General features: G+C 43.2%; 1 protein-coding gene across 9 annotated transcripts in view; it reads right to left on the bottom strand.

Moving 5' to 3' along the window:
- crebbpa (CREB binding protein a) overlaps positions 1-16,854 on the bottom strand; it is a 55,837-nt gene extending 38,983 nt beyond the window's left edge. For 7 of the 9 annotated variants that reach the window (XM_034688386.1, XM_034688394.1, XM_034688388.1 and 4 more), the window contains exons 1-2: positions 15,875-16,792; positions 309-1,021 (exon numbers count right to left, since the gene is read on the bottom strand). In XM_034688386.1, the coding sequence (XP_034544277.1) occupies positions 309-1,021; positions 15,875-15,962 (801 nt within the window). In that variant the 5' untranslated portion in view covers positions 15,963-16,792. Of the gene's footprint in view, positions 1-308; positions 1,022-15,874 lie in introns of all 9 variants that reach the window. The other 2 variants (XM_034688395.1, XM_034688389.1) reach the window with 2 other exon arrangements.
- Between the last annotated feature and the right edge of the window lie 2,401 nt (positions 16,855-19,255).

The following is a 19,255-nucleotide window of genomic DNA, read 5'->3' as shown; positions in this document are numbered from 1 at the left end:
GTGACGCAAATTTGTTGTTATTTTTTCATAGTTAGCAAGACGTGTTAAGATGAGAGTATCACGTTTGTATTTAGCTAGTAGGAAAAGGGTTGTTTATCTTGTTGAGTCATAAAGCTCGTAAACCAGCAGCTGCGTGCCCGGCCACACCTCCAGCATCTACTCTCCAGGTTTGGAGAGTTGATGCTGGAGGTGACAGTGAGTATCAGTGATGGCTAAATGTATCTCAGTCGGGTGTAATATTGACAGAGACAGTTGAAGAACAAAGGACATTTTAATGACCACAGATGTACAGTGGGTGTATGACTCACCTTGTTCATGTTGCCTGCTTGCTGAGCTGCACTGAGGTTGGCGTGAGCCCCCATCTGCTGCCCTCCCTGGGTTAGTGTCTCTGCCAACGCGCTCCCTGCTCCTCCCGGTCCTGGAGCAGCGCCCTGCATTGTCTGCCCCTGGTACTGCATACCTGCTCCCCGTCCCCTTCCAGCATCAGGTCCAAGACCACCATTCATCACCTGCCCAGGTTGCGACTGCCCCCCTTGGGCGAGGAGCGCAGCATGGCCTTGATTATTGTTAATCATGGCCTGGTTGAAGCCTGTTGTGTTCAGGCCCATTGTTACAGTATTGTTGTTGTTCTGTCCTGCTACTCCTGTGGGTGTTCCTGCTTTTTGGGCCTGGGGGGATGGGTGATTGTTGGGGGAGCCCTGGCCAAGGGGGCTCTTTCCCAGTGCTGTGCTAAGCTGAGTCCCCATCCCTCCAGGCTGTGGACTTGCTGAATTGAGCCCTGCACCGGGGATGCTGGGGTTGCTACTTGCTCGAAGGAGCTCTGAAAGCTGCTTGTGTTTGGCGGCTGCATCTGGGACGACCGGGCCACCGAGGCCCACAGGGGTCCCACCTGGCCCACCAGCTCCTGGTGCCGCACCGCCATTTGAAGGCATCCCACCCATCAGGCTCAGATCTCCTCCATTAGGGATCAGCTCATCTGGAAGGTCGTTCTCCAAGTCATCCCACGACAATGACCCCAGATCTAAAGCAGAAGGAAAAGAAAATACCAGATTACTTCACCTGGTTTTAGGAGTTTAAACAGGTTCAAGTTTGTCATTTGGATGCCTTTAATAAGTTAATATAAAATAATTTGTGTTTACTCTCCTACGCCACATTACCTCACATTAACCATTTAATGTCAAATATTAATATTCTATTCATGTACCGCAAATAAACCCACACTTATTTCAACAACAACACAGATGATTCTCTTGTTTCATGGCTGATTCTCTTATTAGTCGGTCGTTTATGAGTAAACATGCCGACTGACGCTGCACCATTCGACAGGAACAAGTCGCAACACATTAATAAGAGTATCGCTACGGGCTGACTAACGCGGTGTGACAAAAGAGAGAATCCAGCAGCACTCACGCTTCCTGCTGGGAGGTGGAGGAATATTTATGCTCACACCTCTGGATGGTGTGACAACACCGAGAGCCCAGGGAGCCATGAGTGGTTTGAGATGAAGTGACTGAGGCAGCGAGAAAAAATGGGAAGTCTGTGTGTGCCCATGGGCTGTCCTCTACCACGAAGACTAGATGATTAATACCAAGTAATAAACACAGTTTGGGTTTAAACAAGGAAAGAGTTTCTCTTCACACTACTTAGTGAACACAGGATGTTGAAGTGCTTTCACCAAACGTTCTCATTAGTGTTGGCATGCCTTTTTGTCACCAATTTCCTTAAAATTCTCCAATCCACAACTCTTAATATGACACTGAACCATTCAGTACGGCCTCCACGGTTGAGGAAACACCCCTAAGTGAGTATATAACCAATCACTACGGGTTAAAGTTGGGGGAACTGGTGTTGGATTTCACACAGAACTCTAAAGGCTGATTTATACTTCTGCGTCGAATAGACGGCGTAACCTACGCCGTAGGTCCGCGTAGCTCCCGTACCTACGCAGAGGCCTACGCACGTAGCTGACGTGCACCTCCTCCAAAATGTAACTACGCGTAGAGCCGACGCGGACCGCAAGCTCTGTGATTGGTCCGCTCGACGGCTTTGTCTTTCCCGCATTCACAGCACTTGCGGGGTCCCGGACATCGGCCACACATCGGCCGTGTATTTCATCTCCTCCTCTCTATTCTTCATGTAATCATGTCTGTATGATAAACAGCAACATGTATCAGCTGTAGATTAACAGAACACGCTCTGAATCGATGTGGAAAAGTAAACAGAGATCGTAGCGGGGCCGGAAGTAGGAGACCGGCTATCAGAGAGACCACACTGCCCTCAAGTGTTTCGGCAGAGAATTACTGCGCGACACGGACACATCGACGCACAAGTATGAGGGGCTCATGTCCGCGTCAGCCCCTGCTGCGTAGGGCGACGCAGAAGTATAAATCAGCCTTAACGTATCACTGTTTTTCACAGTCTGCTAACATTGTGTTACACGTGTCCCTTCATCATATGGAAACACTTCAAACATGACTGCACGGCCGCAGCGCCATCAGCCAGCAGTATCACAGTCTGGAAGCAGGATGGCGGAGCAGGCATTGCTGTCACAGACGTATAAAAAGAGCAGTGGAGGTGTCCGATGCCATTAGTGGTGCAACGGATCAACGTTGATCCATGATCCATACGGATGCCTCTCAACGGTCCGTGGATTGGTTGATGAAAAAAAAAAAAAGTTGTTCACGTGTTTACGTGATGACCACATGTTCAATCCACACTCACTCGTCAAGCGCAGCGGTAGTCATGGCAAGTGAAGGAGCAGAGGAACTTGAAAACCCTCCTGAATCTTGTAAGTCACATGTATGGGACCATTTTGGTTTCCGTGTGAAATACAGTGAATGCTGAATGTGCCTGAGCCACGTTCTGAAATTATGTCGGGCACCCAGTAGACCAGAGGCCCTCAATAGGCGGCCGGCGGGCCGCATCCGGCCGCCTATTCATGGCCCCCGAACTGTGTTTCCTTCGCTCTGTGTTCTGGGCCGGTCACCGTGTCTCCATGCCAACGATACGCAGACAGGCTGTAACTGGGTCTCTTAGAGTCCACTGCTGTGAGTGCAATTTTTAACTTTCACTTTCGTTTTTTGGAGCAGTTCGCATTTTTGCACTTTGCCAGCTGTAGGACCATAGAATGCACGAAAACGGTGTGTTCATAGTTTGCAGCTCAAAGAAAAGTGGACGGTGAAAATCAGCAATTGAAAGAAGAATGCTCCTTCACTTGCCATGCTATGAAATGCAGTGAATGAGGCAGGACTGGGCGCACAGATGGGGTGCTTTGCACATGCAGTAAAATTTGAGTTGAATGTTGTTTTTATTTAATGGGCAAAAGTTTACAAGTGTCTTACAAAATAAATGGAGGACAAGGTCACATTTGTCTTGTCCTCTTTCTTTTTTTCTCTTTTTTTTGCTGATCCGAAAAATGATCAGATCCGAGACTCAAAACCGTGATGCGATCCGAACCGTGAGTTTCTTGATCCTCTGCACCCCTAGATGCCACGGTCTTGGAGCTGTTTTGTGAAGCTGTAGATGTGACTTTTCTTCAGTGTATGAAAACACTTGTTTCACGTTACAAGGTGTCCTCTCGCTTTCTTCACTCTGATCGAGGTAACTCCTAACTTCTATCAAACAGCATGCAAAGGTATTGACGACAAGTTGGCTAAAGCACAGAGTCTTGCTCTCTCACAGCAGATCGTTGGACCTCACGGGCAACAGAGAGTTTCCTCACTGTGACGGTTCACTATGTCGCTCTGTGAAATGAAGAGCACAGTACTCCAGGCTCATCCCTGCATGAGAGTCAAAGTCATGTATTGCGTTGAGTCCAAATGAATGGAGTAACTGTTCAAATACTGGTTTCAGCTTCGGACATCAATACTTTTGTCTTGTGGAAATTAACTTAAGCCTGTAAACTTATCAAAGGTCCTTTTTCTACAGTGCAAAGGCAGGGGCTCTTCTCAGGTGTTGCCCAATTTGCAACTTTAAAAGTTTTGCCCAGAACTTCTTTCTGTTCAACGTCCCCATACCTGAATCCATAATATTCTCATAGTGTGTTTTTTGCCAACAGTTCAACATCGGCTTGCTTGCACACTCACACATTTACTGAAATCACCGTCTTAAATGCGGTTAAATAATTCACAAAAAAACTGTGATTGCATCTGGACTGATCATGATGCACTAGTAGATGTGTGGATGAAGTTTATCAGGTAAAACAACACTCTCATTGGGAAGTAAAGACAATTGTTTAAGTAAAGAAGCCATAAGTCTTTAATTGAATGGCTCGACTACATCAGTGAAATACTAACTGTGGTACAGCTGGAGGTAGATTAAGCTCAGTTATATCAACTAATCTGAGATATGCTGTATGTTCACATCTATGACACGGCCATGGTCTGTGTGCAAAGGGATGGGAGAGGAGATATCAGGGCAGACAGAGCTGGCAATCTCCCGTCTGCCGTCTGCAGCCCCTGGATGTCTTCATTGAGATTCAGTCAGGCCCCTGCCTTTAATGAAGGCACTTGGCCTGTGCTCGTCCCTGAGTAAACACAGCCTCCTCCATCAGCCATGCCGGCCCGCTCTCTGTCCCTGGCATCAGGCGAGCAGGTGCTCCATGTGGAGAGAGCTTGTTTGGGGCTGAAGGGACCATCCGTCTCTCCCTACCTCCCTCACTCCTCCTCTCTAACCAGCAGCCACATGGATGCTCTCAGAGAGGCAGCATTCAACTCAATCAACATGTGCTCAAGCCCGGCTCTTCATTCACTTTTTTAATGGACACGCACACACATGCACACACACACACACACACACACACACACCACAGTTCAACCTTGCCCCCAGGCGACTTGGCTAAGAACCAAAAATGCAAAGCAATGTTTTGGTTAGGTAGCGCCACATGCAGTCAGGGGACCCCACCATGGAGGGAGGAGGGGGAGGGGAAAGAGGCTGGCAGCAAGACTCTTCCTTTCTCGACACCTTTCTTCCTCCTTTCCTTTCTCCATCATGTTTCCTAAAACTCCTTCCCTCTTTTGCTCTCTCATCCAATTATCACACTTCCTTGACTGACTAATAGCCTCACCGCTCTCTCCTGTTCTTTGTTGTTATATTCCCTGTGGGTCCCGTCTGGGAGTCCATGGCTATAAATACCAGCAAGAGCAGCTCCAGCAGTGGTCCAGACCAGTGGTGTCTGTCATGCTACCCAAAGGCCAAGTGTCTGGACTTCAAGGGACAGGTGCTGCATGGCTGCCTGCGTTTTACATGCCGTTTAGTAACACAGTGACTCCACTAACTATGAAGAACCTCATTTATAGTTGATTTGAGTTAAGCCAACATCACTTTGGTGGTAAAGTTAGCAGCATATGTTCAATAACTGTAAAGCTACCCATGTTTAATTTACCTATTTCTCCCACTTGTTTCCACACACAAACACACAAAATATAAATGGATAAATAAATCAAATCAAGCCTGAGGTAGCTGCATGAAGAGTTGACAGAGTCCAAGATATTGTTTCATAGAAAGCGAAGACACAACTGATAAGTAGCCTTGAAAAATTAAAAATAAAACCCCGCAACCAACAAATCCAACTTTAAAGAAACGATTATGCTGAAATAATTGAAGGAACGGATGAGGGTGACATACCCCCCTCCAGTTCTCCTCCTCTGCCCACCCCTTTCCCTTTCTCTGGGGTTTTCTGATTGCCTGCAGGCCGTAGTAGCATAAATGGCTCCATTAGCAGCTGCGTCATACGCTTGCTGTCCCCCTGCTAAGCATTACAGGTGCCGTTTACACCAAGACTCATTTTCACGTTAGCGGGTGGATTGGCTGACGATCTGGCCGGGTCTTTCCTCAAGAGAAGAAGGAAACAACTTTTTAAAATGCTTTTGGTTGAAGGGAGGTCGTTTCTGCAGATGCAGACCAGAATGTTAGATATCTAAACAGTTGTGCAACACAGCGCTGAACAGATTTGTTGCTCACGTTGAATTGTTTGATCTAGAACAGACTATTTTTCCTGCACACACCAAACCCTGCAGAGATGTAACTTATCATTGCTGCTTGGACAACAACCGTGAAACAAACAAAAACCAGAACACTTCTCAAGCTCTGAACCCCCCCCCAGACCCTAAAGCACACATTCAGGGGTTAGATATTAATCATGCACACACAATGCCAGATTATGTGCACTAACCACAAGCTTCAACATGTCAGCTGTGTGGAGTATTTTAAAGTGTTGGAAACAGACAGATAAACAGATGTTTGCAGACACAGGTGATGGGACGAGGAGCAAACAAAACTTCTTCAACAAAACCAATTACATTGTGCATTCAATGAACCACCTTCATGACACACCTCAAGTTCCTAAAAACCTTCGATCGGTGGAGAAATATATCAGAGAGGTGGAGAAGCTTAACAACAAAATCATGAGTTCACTGCTCTTGATAACCAGCCTTTCAGCGAGGTGAAGGATGAGGGCTTCGTAGGCTAATGATGTTCTTGGATCGGCAAAATAATTTGGAAAATAATGGTATATCTGTTGTTGCCGTGATGTTTTTAGCCTGAGCAGAGTTTTGTCCTCGTCCCTGACTAAACATGCTGGAGAGGCCTGAGGCTTCTGCAGAGCTGATGTTAACTTGCAAGAGGTGGCCGGCGTTGTGTGAAATCCCATGGCGCCTTAGTAGGTGGTTGATAGATTTGTGGTGTTGCCGTGGTTCTTTACTCGACCTTTACATATCCTACAAACAGCGTGCGACTTATTTAGAACATCCACACACATGACCGCAATTGTGGATTGATCATTCCTCGCTCGCCGGCTTCTCCTCTGCCGGCCGCCATGCAATGTTCTGTTGTCTGCTGGCGTGTGGCGATGACGTCACAGACAGACAGCCTGAATTGTGTAACGTTTATCGTCTCCATCATTAAAAGTGTAAAAACAAACACATCCATATAAAGTCTGCCGTGCTGAAATCCAATGTGTTATTTCTTAGTATGGATACCATCGATTTATTACCTTTTAAAACGATGTTAGATCCATACATGTCGTCCAGAAGGTCAACTTGTCGAGCACAGATCGCCGTAGTCGGATCATAGGAATATAAATCGATACATCGATGCAGTAGGTGAATTGTTACAAACCTAATATAAGTGGATTATGAAAAAGACTAAAATCATCACTGATGCGCCCATGTCCAAGACTACCAGGAAACTGACTTCTTCTGTATGGTTCTTCTTCTAATGCCGGTCACCATGTCGGTGGTTGACAAAGGATTTCAATTTTACCTCCAGCTTCATCTCCCTCGCTTCTGCAAACCAGAATCTAAGATTCTCTGACCTACAACGTCACTGGGTCATTTCTGAGCCCGTCTGATACTTGACTTTTCACTACTTCACCATCGCAATGTTTCTCAAGTCTGACTGACATGACTCGTCTCATTATCATCATTTATAGAAATCAGCTTCTTATCCTGGTGAAAATAACATTCAGAAGCTATTCCATAAATCAAGCGCACAATTCCCGGCACTCACACTGCTGTCACTGAATTAGTTTAATAAAGAACCATGAACTCACTTTTCTTGTTCAGCCGCTTCTGTGTCGTTAGAATTAATCTGAACACCTTGCAGCAAAACCTGTCAAAATCTCCACAGCACTCCACACTGTAGAGATACAATTATAGCTAACTGGCTCTTTAAGTACATTGTTTAAGTACATTGGCTTTAGCTCAGTACAGTCACTGAGCAGCAGAGGAGGAGGCACGATTGAGAGAAAGCAGTATCCTCTCAAACTAAGATAAAGAGACACCACGTTGACGCTTGGCACAGACGCACTGAACTATTGATTAGACATTATAAAATACCTTGCGGTTGTTTTGATCAAACATGACTCACGTTACGCAAAGTTGGTGAATTAATGGCGGTTGCGTGTCAGCTGGAGTTGTGTAAAGTGGTGCTTTGACAGTCAGTCACTTCTCCAGGGCCCTATGATTTCCGTGTTCATGGAATCGCGGATGGAATCCCGGAATCGGCCAATAAAAACGGAATCTACTGTTAAACACGGAATATTGCAGAATTTGACACGATGTGACTAAAATGCTGTCACCACGAGAAGAAGAAACGTTAGTCTGGGGAAATGTTTCCGGGGGCCGCTCATTCGTGGCACCACCCGTTCAGCTCCTCACAAACACTCGACGGCCCCTCCCGAATTAAACAACATGTCGAAGCGTCCACCAGAAACACCGGCTAAGTCTGCAAAAACACTACGAAACTCATCTCTAACTCCAAAATACAGAGCTGAACAGTTCCCAAATGACTTCTATGTGTCAGGTGCTTTTTTAAACATTCTGTCGACTCGAAACGTAAAAATACAAGCGATGACCCTTGTGGTCCAAAAGCCATGTGAAAAACAGAGAAAAACACTGTGCTGCTAATGCTACTTATTGTTTCACTTGAAATACTGGACATAATATTAGGGCATATATATTTATAGGGATTGGGGGGCGGCAGTAGCTCAGTCCATAGGGACTTGGCTTGGGAACAGGAGGGTCACCGGTTCGAGTCCCCCACAAAGTTTGGCATGTGGACTAGTGGCTGGAGAGGTGCTGGTTTACTTGCCTGGGCACTGCCGAGGTGTCCTTGAGCAAGGCACCGAACCCCCAACTGCTCTGGGTGCGCTGGTTGATGCAAGCGGCAACCTCCGGTCTAAAAATATGAGTCAATGCAGAAGTGTTAAAGGCTGCAGTTCATCGAGGATCCACTTGAGGCTGGCTCCGGAAGTACCGGAAGTCACATACACATGAATGGGAAAAAGACGATCTTTACAGCAGAAATAAACATGTTTACAGTCTGGTACAAAAGATGAGTGTAGTCTGAATAGCTCATTTCTCGATGTCCTCTCACTGTGAGGGGGGTGAATTTTTTTCTAATTCTGCAATTTCCAAGATATTGAGATTACTAGTCTTCCAATGAGAAGCACAGCTGCCGGCAGGAACACTGCAGCTGTTGGCTAGGAGGCTCAAAGCCCGCCTCTTTACGTCACACTGGCTCCACAGCAGCAATATGGCTGTCGCTGCCGATTGGTCTCAAAACAGCTCTTCAGAAACAGATGGGTGACGTCACGGATACTACGTCCATATTTTATACAGGCTATGGGTTGATGGCAGCATCCTCACTCTGACATCTCTCCCTATGTGCATGTCCACATGCACTGTTTGTGCATAACATTGTATGTATACCAAAAAAACTGTGTGTAGCATGACCAAAAATTAACACAAGTGAAAAAATTGAATTTCCCCCATGGGGATTAATAAAGTATGTTTCTTCTTTCTTCTTCTTCATAATTGTGCAATGATGTGTTGCATCAATAACTTTAAGGATTTTTGCATTTCATTTACAAACATTTTATTCACTGACACAAGAAGCACACACTGTATGGTGGTAAAATAAGTGTAAAGGGTAAAAAACAGAATTCTAAAACATTAAACAGATTTCATTGGGCCCTACTGTCTTTGCCCAAGCCTGTGAGTATTTTGCGCAGGATACCTGCAATCCCACCCCAAATTCAGGTCCTGCAGCCTGTTTGCAGTCTGCCGTTGTCATACTCTACTCTTAATGGATTTTCGGAAATGATATCCCAACTTCAACACAAACCTTGAACGCTTGTATTGGGATAATTTAGGAGGATAGAGGAACAAAAGAGGGCTGGGACCCTGCAGGGTGACACATGGCCTGAACACAGAGGAGGGGCGAGTGTTTGCTCTCCACCACTGTAATAAAAAGGAAAATCCCAAAACACAAACAAAAGTCGATAGCATGAAAACTTCACAAGTCCACGGATGCTGCCGGCATATATTCTTTAAGTAAACACTCCCCATGGGTTACATTACACCCCGAAATGAGACGTGTGATAAGAAGCAGACGCCGCTGCAAAAGGCGAAAGGCCAAGTGTCAGGCCAGAGACGTGCTGCCCACAAAGCTCCCGGCGTGACGGTCATCAAAGGGTGAAAGTCAACTCTTTGTGCGTCGTAATTTACAGCTGATGGAAGCATCGCCCGGCCATGTCCCATGGGCTCCGTTAGGTCCCAACTGTAGCTGGCAAAGACTATAGAGAGGAGGCGGGTCAGGTTTAATGATTGATCACTGCAGACATGCGGGGCCTCTGCCATGTGTGTTGTGATTCATTGACGTGGTGACAGCTGCTTTGTTGAAAGGCTGTTCAATTGGATGTTTTTTATCCTTTGTTGCAGACGGTTAGACGGCACGTGTTCCTCATTTGAGATCAATTTTGACTTAATTGCACAGACTTGAGAAAACCAAATGGCTCCGTTCTTATTGAGACGCATCTTACTGATCCACAATCAAACAATTCGATCATAATGGTAACGCAATGGTGAAATCAGAAGAGTTCCGGCATCAAGGAATTTGCAGACAGCTTTGGACCATGAAGACACTTCTATTCCACATTTTTTTCTGAGGCTTCTACATTTTCTACCACGAGGAATTTAAAGCAACTGGACCAATAAATGTATGAGATGGTACAGTGACAGAGATTAAAGGCATTATCTCATTTTGCGTTCATGAATGTGTTAGAAAACAACTTATCTTTACCTGAGTTCATGGTTTTTTTAGCACTCCTTGAGTACTTCAGTCCCTCCAGGATTTCGCGGGATTTTTTGTGATTGTTGCGGCCCAAAAAGCCTGATTTTGCGGCAGCTTTTTGAAAAAAATGCGGTGAAAGTTGCGATTTTTTTTTTTGCTTTTTTCCCCCAATAACATCTCAGGGGCAAGTAAATACGCTAAATTACAGTTGTTTTTAGAAAACATTCTTGATGTGGCCACTGACTGTATTTTGATTCTCTTGATTCACAGAAAAATGCCATGAAAGGACTGTATTGCACATTTACGACGGTCCCTGAATGCACCTCGTAGTGACGGGCACTTGACAGGCAGTTCACGGCACTCTGAAATTAATCTGCATCTTTGACTACAAGGAGTTGATCAAAACTTACTAAATGTGTCTGATGTTTCACTAGAATAACTAGAATAAATCAAGCTGTAGTCGCAGAGCTTTTTACAGTAATGGCGGCAACAATGTCAAACCTCAAATAGTAGTACCTTAAATAGTAAACAGACGCCCCGTGGATGTGTCTTTGTCACTAACACACACCGGGGGTAAAATCATCAATGAAGATGAGACAGATGCATGGAGGAGGGAGAGGTGGTTCATAAAGCACACCTGCTGCAGGTAGGTGACCAAGCGAACACTGAGCCCCTCAATCTATAAATAATAACGTTGTCATGGTCACTTGTCCCGTCTGCTGTCCCCTCTCTTCATCCGTTCTCTGTGCGTGTTTTGCTGTTCAAAAGTGCCGATCAAGTGAGGACTTATGTTTAAGGAAGTGAAATTGATGATAAAACCGATGACGTACAGGGGCTGAGGTTAAGGTAACTGGTCAAATTTGCGGAAAAGTTGCGGTGATTGTATAAAATTGCAAGGCTGCGAAAAAATCGCGCTGATTGGTTGAATTTGCGTTGATAGTTGCGATCGCGAAATCGCAACTTCCTGGAGGGACTGGTACTTGCTAACTTCTACAACACTTCTTCACCATGAACTTATTGACATTTTCCTCCAGCGCTTAATCTTTAAGGGTTCCTTATAGAGATGTACACAAACTTATTCAAACATGTTTTTTTGTTTTCGATTTTCTATTGATGTTTAAAGTTTAAAGCATGTTCCAATGTGAATCAGTCACGTCTCCACGAGCACTTTTTTGCTCCGATGCCAGACTGATCATGACCTGGTTGCACTCCCGGCTGACACCTGACCACGTTCACTTGTTTATTTTTCTTAATAAGAACGAGTAGACCTAAAACTGGACACTGAGTCTGAAACTTGGTTCTGTTCAGTTCTCTTGTTGCAGTAAATCTACTTGTTGAAGTCTGAGCCTTCACTTTTATGACTGTGTGTCCGTGGAGATTATGAGCCTGCTCCACACGTTGATATTCAGCGTGTTTAACATTTTGTACGACTCAATATGACCTGTAGCTCTCCACTACTGTCAATTACATTGTGTAGCTAAGACAATTAGATTTATGATTAATGCATGATTAATCATTATTTGATCGTTAACATTTCCAAAGCTCGATCACGGAGAATATTAAAATTAACATCCATTATTCCTGACTGATCGTTACCAAAACACTGATGAGGCTCATGCAAACCCGATGGTAATCTATTCAACAATGACGCATGTAGAGCAGTGTTAAATTTGACAGCTATTTCAGATTTAGTCTTCGTCTTTAGATGGAAATGCTTGTTAGTTTAATTCACATTTTAGTCTTTTCAGCCCTTTATAGTTTAAGTCTAGTTTTAGTCAACGGAAACTCAAAACATTTTAAAATAGTTCATGTAGTCGATCAGATACTGGTATCAGGGTGGTACCAAGTGTTCAAATCATCAATATCTCACTCTTTTAACACTTTTGTGTGTAATACCTCAAGTTAAATAATTTAGCCTGTCCCTGATAAAAAGTAAACATTCTTTTGTGATCACAATGCCAACAATCACATTTTGATTCTGTTAATTCAAATCAAAATGCCATGAATGCAAAACACAGGGTCTGCTTTGCACTTTTACCAGGGTCCATGAATGCACCCGCAGTGACAGACGACCTGGACGGATAGTGGGTTCACGGCACTGAACCTGATCAAAACGGACAACACGTGTCTGATGGATCACCAAACTAGATGAAATCAAACTGTACCTCGTCATAGTTTCAATTTCGTCATGAAAAATGGGTCGACGTTGACGAACATTTATCGTCATAATTTTCTTTAATGAAATCAACACTGATGTAGAGGCAACTGCTGGTTTATAATCTGGTCCTAGTTGGTAAAGAGGCACAACACTCATGGCAAATGTAGCTACATTGTACATATACGTGAAGGGTTAATGCATGTCAAGGGGTAATGCCTGAACTGTAATGAAAGATAATGCTGTTCTATAAATCTAAAGCTGTAAATCTGGCTGCACCAGCTTCCACGGTGCAGATGTTTTCATCGTCATCCTCATACTGAACCCCTACATCAGCCCTTCAAAAGTACATTGTAATGCTTTTCTTGTCATCTGGGATTTAAAAAACATTTTAGTTACTATGAAATCCCAGAGAACAACGCAGCGTCTTTCACGCCAGGTTGCCATCGGCTTTAGAGTCTATCGCACCGACCACCACGTAGCCACCGCCAGTCTTCCAACGGTTATTGTCAAAACTTTAATGACACCGTCTAACTGAACCTACGCACACACACACTGATGTTTCACTCTCCTGACATCCTGCAGCGATCTGTTTCTATCAGTTGTTTAAGGTTATTTTGAGACTTTACCTGTAAATTTTACAGCTGATGACGCTCTTTCATGTCTCTGTGTATGACGACATCACTTCAAAGTTAATTATCAGATATGAAACAAACTGTATTAACTGAGAGTAACGTTAGCCCTTGTTACATGAACTTGAAATTCTTGCTCCTAATTAATCGTCGGTTCAGGAGCATGTGAAACAGCTGGATTCTTGCACGACGTGTCTAACATTTGCAACTAATTATAGAGAGAATGATCAATTAGCAGTATAATAAAAAAATCAATAAACCACACAACCTCTGAAGAAAAGTCAGAAGAAGGGTCTTGAATTTGTGCCGATGTCTTAATTTAATGTCTGCATTAGTCCCAATAGCTTCAGTAAACTCTGTTTATCCCACAGTGGTTATCTGCTGGTTTACGTTACATGTTTTGACCAAGTGGAAACCTCCGGCCACGAGAATTGAAGCAAATGCATTAGTGTTAAAAACTGCAGTTCATCGAGTGTCTGCTTGAGGCTGGCTCCGGAGAGAACCGGAAACCACATATACCTCTTTTAAACCAACGCGGGCCGGGTTGTATTTCCAGGCTGGTGCTTGCACTGGTTTGGGGCTGGTTGAACTTGTGAACCAGCTCGGCACCCGTGGAAGAGGCACGTCATGACGTCAGATTTACACGACCATTTTTCCCAGCAGCACTAGCAGGAACTTTCTCTCACAACAACAACGATGGCGGACAACTGCAGCTTGTCTCCTCGGCCGACCACTGCTTTGCCTTGGAATCCATCAGTCTTTTTTTATTTTTTCGCTGCAGGACAACGGAGGAAACGCGTTTGGCCCGCCCCTCGCCCCTGACGTAAGCGGTTCGCAGTTCTAGACCAGCATAGAGTGGGAGCCGCTCTGGAACCAGTTTTCCCAGCCGGGAACCAGTTCACTCGCAGTCAAAACACGAAAAACCAGTTCTCAAATGAGCGCCGGCTCCAAACCGGCCCTGAAACTGCCTCGGTCGAAAAGGGGTAATACACACCAACTCAAAGAGACGATCTTTACAGCAGAAATAAACATGTTGACAGCCTGGTTCAAAAGACGAGTGTAGTCTGGATAGCTCATTTCTTGACCGACACACACTGTACGGGGGTACATTCTTTCATAGCGGTGCAGTTTCTAAGATATTTAAATTACAAGTGTTCCTTCATGAGAGGTACAGCTGACTTGATTGACAGGCGGGAACACTGTAGCTGTTAGCTAGGAGGCTCAAAGCCCGCCTCTTTACGTCACACTAACTTGACAGAAGTTAGGTTCCAATATGGCCGTACTGCTTCAAAACAGATGGGTGACATCACGGATACTATGTCCATTATTTATACAGTCTATTATTTTGACTCAGAGGAAATAAATCCTTACAACTTCTGTGTCACAGAAACAAATCAGAGACTTATCTGTCAGGCAGCCAAGAAACATAAGTCACAGAGAATCATAACATGATAGGAAATGAGCGTGACAGCACCATGTAAGTATGCAGCTACATTCCATAAGTTTACTACATCAGTCAGCACTGTTCTCTTAATCACGTGGACTGATAAGTGTAATTAAATACAACTTCAGGTGTATTTTTAAAGAGTCAGAATATTTGAAAGGCTCATCCTGTTCTTTGACCGAGGCAGAAATTAACCACAACTCATATCGAGAAGTTTCCAAATCTCTGCAACTTTTCACTGAGCGTGAAGATTTATTTCATGTTTCATGTTGACACTCTACATTTTAAAATGTATGGCCACACAGTGACAGAACCTGTAATGAAATCAGGAGTCAAATATTTACCATGCACTAAAAGGCAGTCGGATCATATTCAGATTTGCTTCTCAGTGCTTTGGCAAAGAAGATGACTCTGTTGTGTCTCTGCAAGTTCATTTTTCATCCTCGGCTGATGAATTAAGTGCCAAGATGAAAAACTGGTTTCAGTTTTTACCTCTTTCTGGCCCGACTCTTGCTATAAATATTTAAATAGCTCTAAAAACTGTACGGACATGCATAGCTTTACCTCACAGATTGTGCATGGGGTACAATACCTGCATGTCTTTATGGAGGATGATGCAAGATGCTAACCTCACACTTTAAAAGCAGGTTCTTGTTGTGTTGTGCATTTGCTGAGTTGTGGTGTCATGCATTGCAAAAAAAAAAAAGTATATTATGTTCACCTTTAGGGATAATTGAAGCTTATGGAGTTTGTTTATATTCATGTCTGATGCACTTACCTAAGATAAAGTGGGGCGTGCTGCAGGACTGTTGACGGCTTGTGCACAATACGCCTAATAATCTGGCATTTTGAAGGAACAGTTGCATGCTCACCACAGAGAGCCAAGCCACAACACTGCAGTAAAACCCCAGTCACAGTTTACTGCCACCAGCACACCTAAATCACCTGCACACTTCAAACATGTGCTGCACGAACTGATGGTGAATTTAAGGAGAAATCACGCAGTGCTGCTCGTTTTAAATGTACACGAGTGTGGTGTTTGTGTGTACAAGACTGTGTTGAGGCCTTTACCTGGTCCATCAGACGCTGACAGGGCAGGTGAATTCAGCTTCGGCCGCTTCGAGTTGGGAGGTCCGACGTCCAGCAGGTTTTCAGCCATGGTTGCAGTCGTGTCCAGTTGGTTTCTAACGTTGATTCTACGGTAACCTTTAGAGGTGGAAGTTGTTCTATGAACCCGAACCGTCCCTGTTAGCACATTAGCCAGCTGGAAGCCTGCTAACGTTTGCTAACTGGCTAATAGCTAGCTAATTGGCTGCTACTAGCTAAGTTAACTGTTAGCGTTAGCTCCTCCGTGCTGTCTGTGTGAGTCTTTCAAAAGAGATGCAACAGCGCCCCGCTTCGCCACCGCCATTCACCCCATGATAATCCAACACCCAACACCCACATTATCATCATTAAATAACCCCAAATAAAATATCCCCCATGTAAAAAAACGAACTGAAGTGTGCGGATCCAGTAAAATCAGATGCTGTGCTGCATTCCGGAGGAGAGCTCGCTATTTCTTCATGTTCCAAGAACCCATTTTGCGTGACGTCAAATTTCTTCATGCAAAAATCGCGCGAAGCTCCACAAAAATGCACAAATGCATAAAAAAGCAGCGTTTCTGCAAAGTCACGACCAGGTGTGGGCTTGCTCACGTTGAACAGTTCTGCTCCCGGACGAGGACAGGGGGCTGAATCTCCGCACTCTGAAGGGGAAATCACATATACTGAGCTTTTTCACCCGACGACCACGGATCCACTTCACGTTTTTTCGCACAAAATGTCTCCGAGGCGACGTTAAGAACTCGTTTCTGGAGGAAGGACGTTGTCACATCGCGGAAAGGATGCTCGATTTCTACGTAAAAACCACAGTTGGACCGAAATCCTAATTCCGAGCCACGACAAGATGGCGGCTGTTGATTCCTTCGATACAAAAAAGTTTTTTTTTTTCTTTTCCAGATCGGCTGTGGAGGGGGAGGGGCCGCGCAATCACGCCCTACGTGAAAACACTACTCCTGTCAGCCGCTGGGGGCGCTAGAGCACCACCATAGATATACTACGGTGGCCCTGAAGGACAAAACATATTTACAAAAGATGAAACCCTTTTACAAAAGTTGGAGACAAATTAACATTTTGGAAAACATCTTTACATTTTATAAAACAAAATTACATTAGCAAAACACTTTTAACAAGGCCAAACGAATTTTCATTTAACAAAACAAATTTACAAAATAAAAAAAAACACATTTGCAAGCGGTGAGAGAATTTTACAAAAAAACGGAACACTTTTAAAATTCCTGAAACAAATTTACATTCACTTTAATGGAAAGGGAATGTACCACCGCTCCCTCTCTCTCTTATTCTCCTCTATCCCTCTTTCCAGACCCAACTCGGTCGAGGCGGATAGCTGTCTAACATGAGTCTGGTTCTGCTCGAGGTTTCTGCCTGTTAAAGGAAGTTTGTCCTCTCCACTGTAACTAGCTAAATACTGTGAGGTGCAATGCTCATGGTGGATTAAGGTGGGGTCAGCCTGAGTCTTACCCTGTCTTGGTGTTGGGTCTCTGTTCATAATTTGACATAGAGTGGTCTAGACCTGCTCTGTTTTTAAAAGCGTCTTGTGATAACGTTTGTTGTGATTTGGCGCTATACAAATAAAGATTGATTGATACCAGACAGCGGAAGTGATCCAGTACCAAACAGAGTACCAGTTTGGTTTGACCAAACATTCTCTTTTCCGTTAAAAATAAATGTAAATTAGTTTCAGAAATGGTAAAAGTGTTCCGTCGTTTGCAAATTGTCTCACCGCTTGTAAAAGTGTTTTTTGATTTTGTAATTTTGTTTTCTTAACTTAAAATTTGTTTTCCAAAATGTATATTTTGCTCCAACTTTGTAAATGTGTTTCATCTCTTGTACATTTGTTTTGTCCTTCAGGGACACCTTAATTTACCATTCAGTTCAAGCATTTCTAAGTGTATTTCATGTTAATTTAATATGAAATGTAATGTATCTATAAATAATAAATGATCCATGTTAAATAAAATATTTAAAATAATGTTGTACTATAATTAAAGCACAGTTCATGCTAGTAAATATATTATTATTTAAATTACTGAAGATTTAATCACTAAAGACTCCAGAGAAATATTACATACAATACTTTGATTTCTGGTACAATACCTCAATAACCATGTGCAATATTGTTTTTCAAGCCTTGTCTCCAGATTCAAAATATTTCTTACGTGGCTTAAACAGGGCAAATGATGTCTCCTCATGTAATAACTTTTGCAAGTCAATAAAAAGGATTTCCTGAGCTATCTGTTTCCTAGGTTAAGCATGCGTTCCATTTCTAGGGTTTTAAGTTTGACCATAAGGTTTTCTTTTATTTTTAGCATTTTTTTTCTTTTTGGCAGAGGAGTAGTTTATAATCCAGCCTCTAAATGTGGCTGTGAAAGCCTCCCATACAACTTGGATAGATGGGCCAGAATTAAGATCATTGGCAATAAACTCAAGCATCCTCTCTCGTGTTTTAGATATATATATTCATCATCTTTCAATACAGAGTTGTTGAATTTCCAATTTAGTTTTGTGTAAGTTATTAAGTGGGGAAAAAGTAAAAGATAAAGGTGCATGGTCAGAGATAATGATACTGTAAATCTGGGAGTCAAGAATATTCTCCATTAGGGCTTTAGAAATTAGCAGGTAGTCTATCCGTGAATATGAGTTATGAACCTTGGAATAAAAAGTGTATTCATGTGTATGGAGGTTCAGTAGACACCATGTATCAGTGCCAATGTATTTCTTAATTCATTAAAAGCTGTTGATAGAGCTCCATCTGATGGGAGAGGACGGCTTGATCGGTCAATCATGGGATCACTGACCATGTTAAAGTCTCCTCACATCAGGAGGCATGTGCAATATCATAATTTAATCCATTACCTAATTCATTATTATATTAATCTGCTAAAATGTGCAATCTGGCTTGGGCAAATTTATTGATTTATGTCTTTAAATACTATTTTTTTATTTCTTTGTACAGAAAGTATTTTTAATTAGATTTTTTTTATTTAGTTTTCCATATTTATAGTCCATACTGTCTTGTTGTTAAATACCGGTGTTCCAATCACCACGTCAAATCACTAGGCAATAAAGCTTGCTTGATTCTTGATTCTTGATATTTGTCATCTAAGCAAGAGATAAGACTTTGAAAAAAAACATGACAGATTTATTATACTGTTTAAATTAAGAATTTTAATATTAATTTCCTTTCATTTAAAAAACAAATAATTAACCTTTTTGGGGTCTCTTTACTAATCATATTGTAAATAACATTTGTTTAGGGGTAATATAAAGATATTTATCTTATTGAAAGCGTCTCATTTTAGGTTCAAGACCTCTGACATACTCAGCTATG

The sequence above is a fragment of the Notolabrus celidotus genome, chromosome 7, assembly GCF_009762535.1.
Source record: "Notolabrus celidotus isolate fNotCel1 chromosome 7, fNotCel1.pri, whole genome shotgun sequence".
NCBI lineage: Eukaryota > Metazoa > Chordata > Actinopteri > Labriformes > Labridae > Notolabrus > Notolabrus celidotus.
The sequence above is the reverse complement of the archived record's forward strand: the minus strand, read 5'-3'. Positions and strand labels throughout refer to the sequence as shown.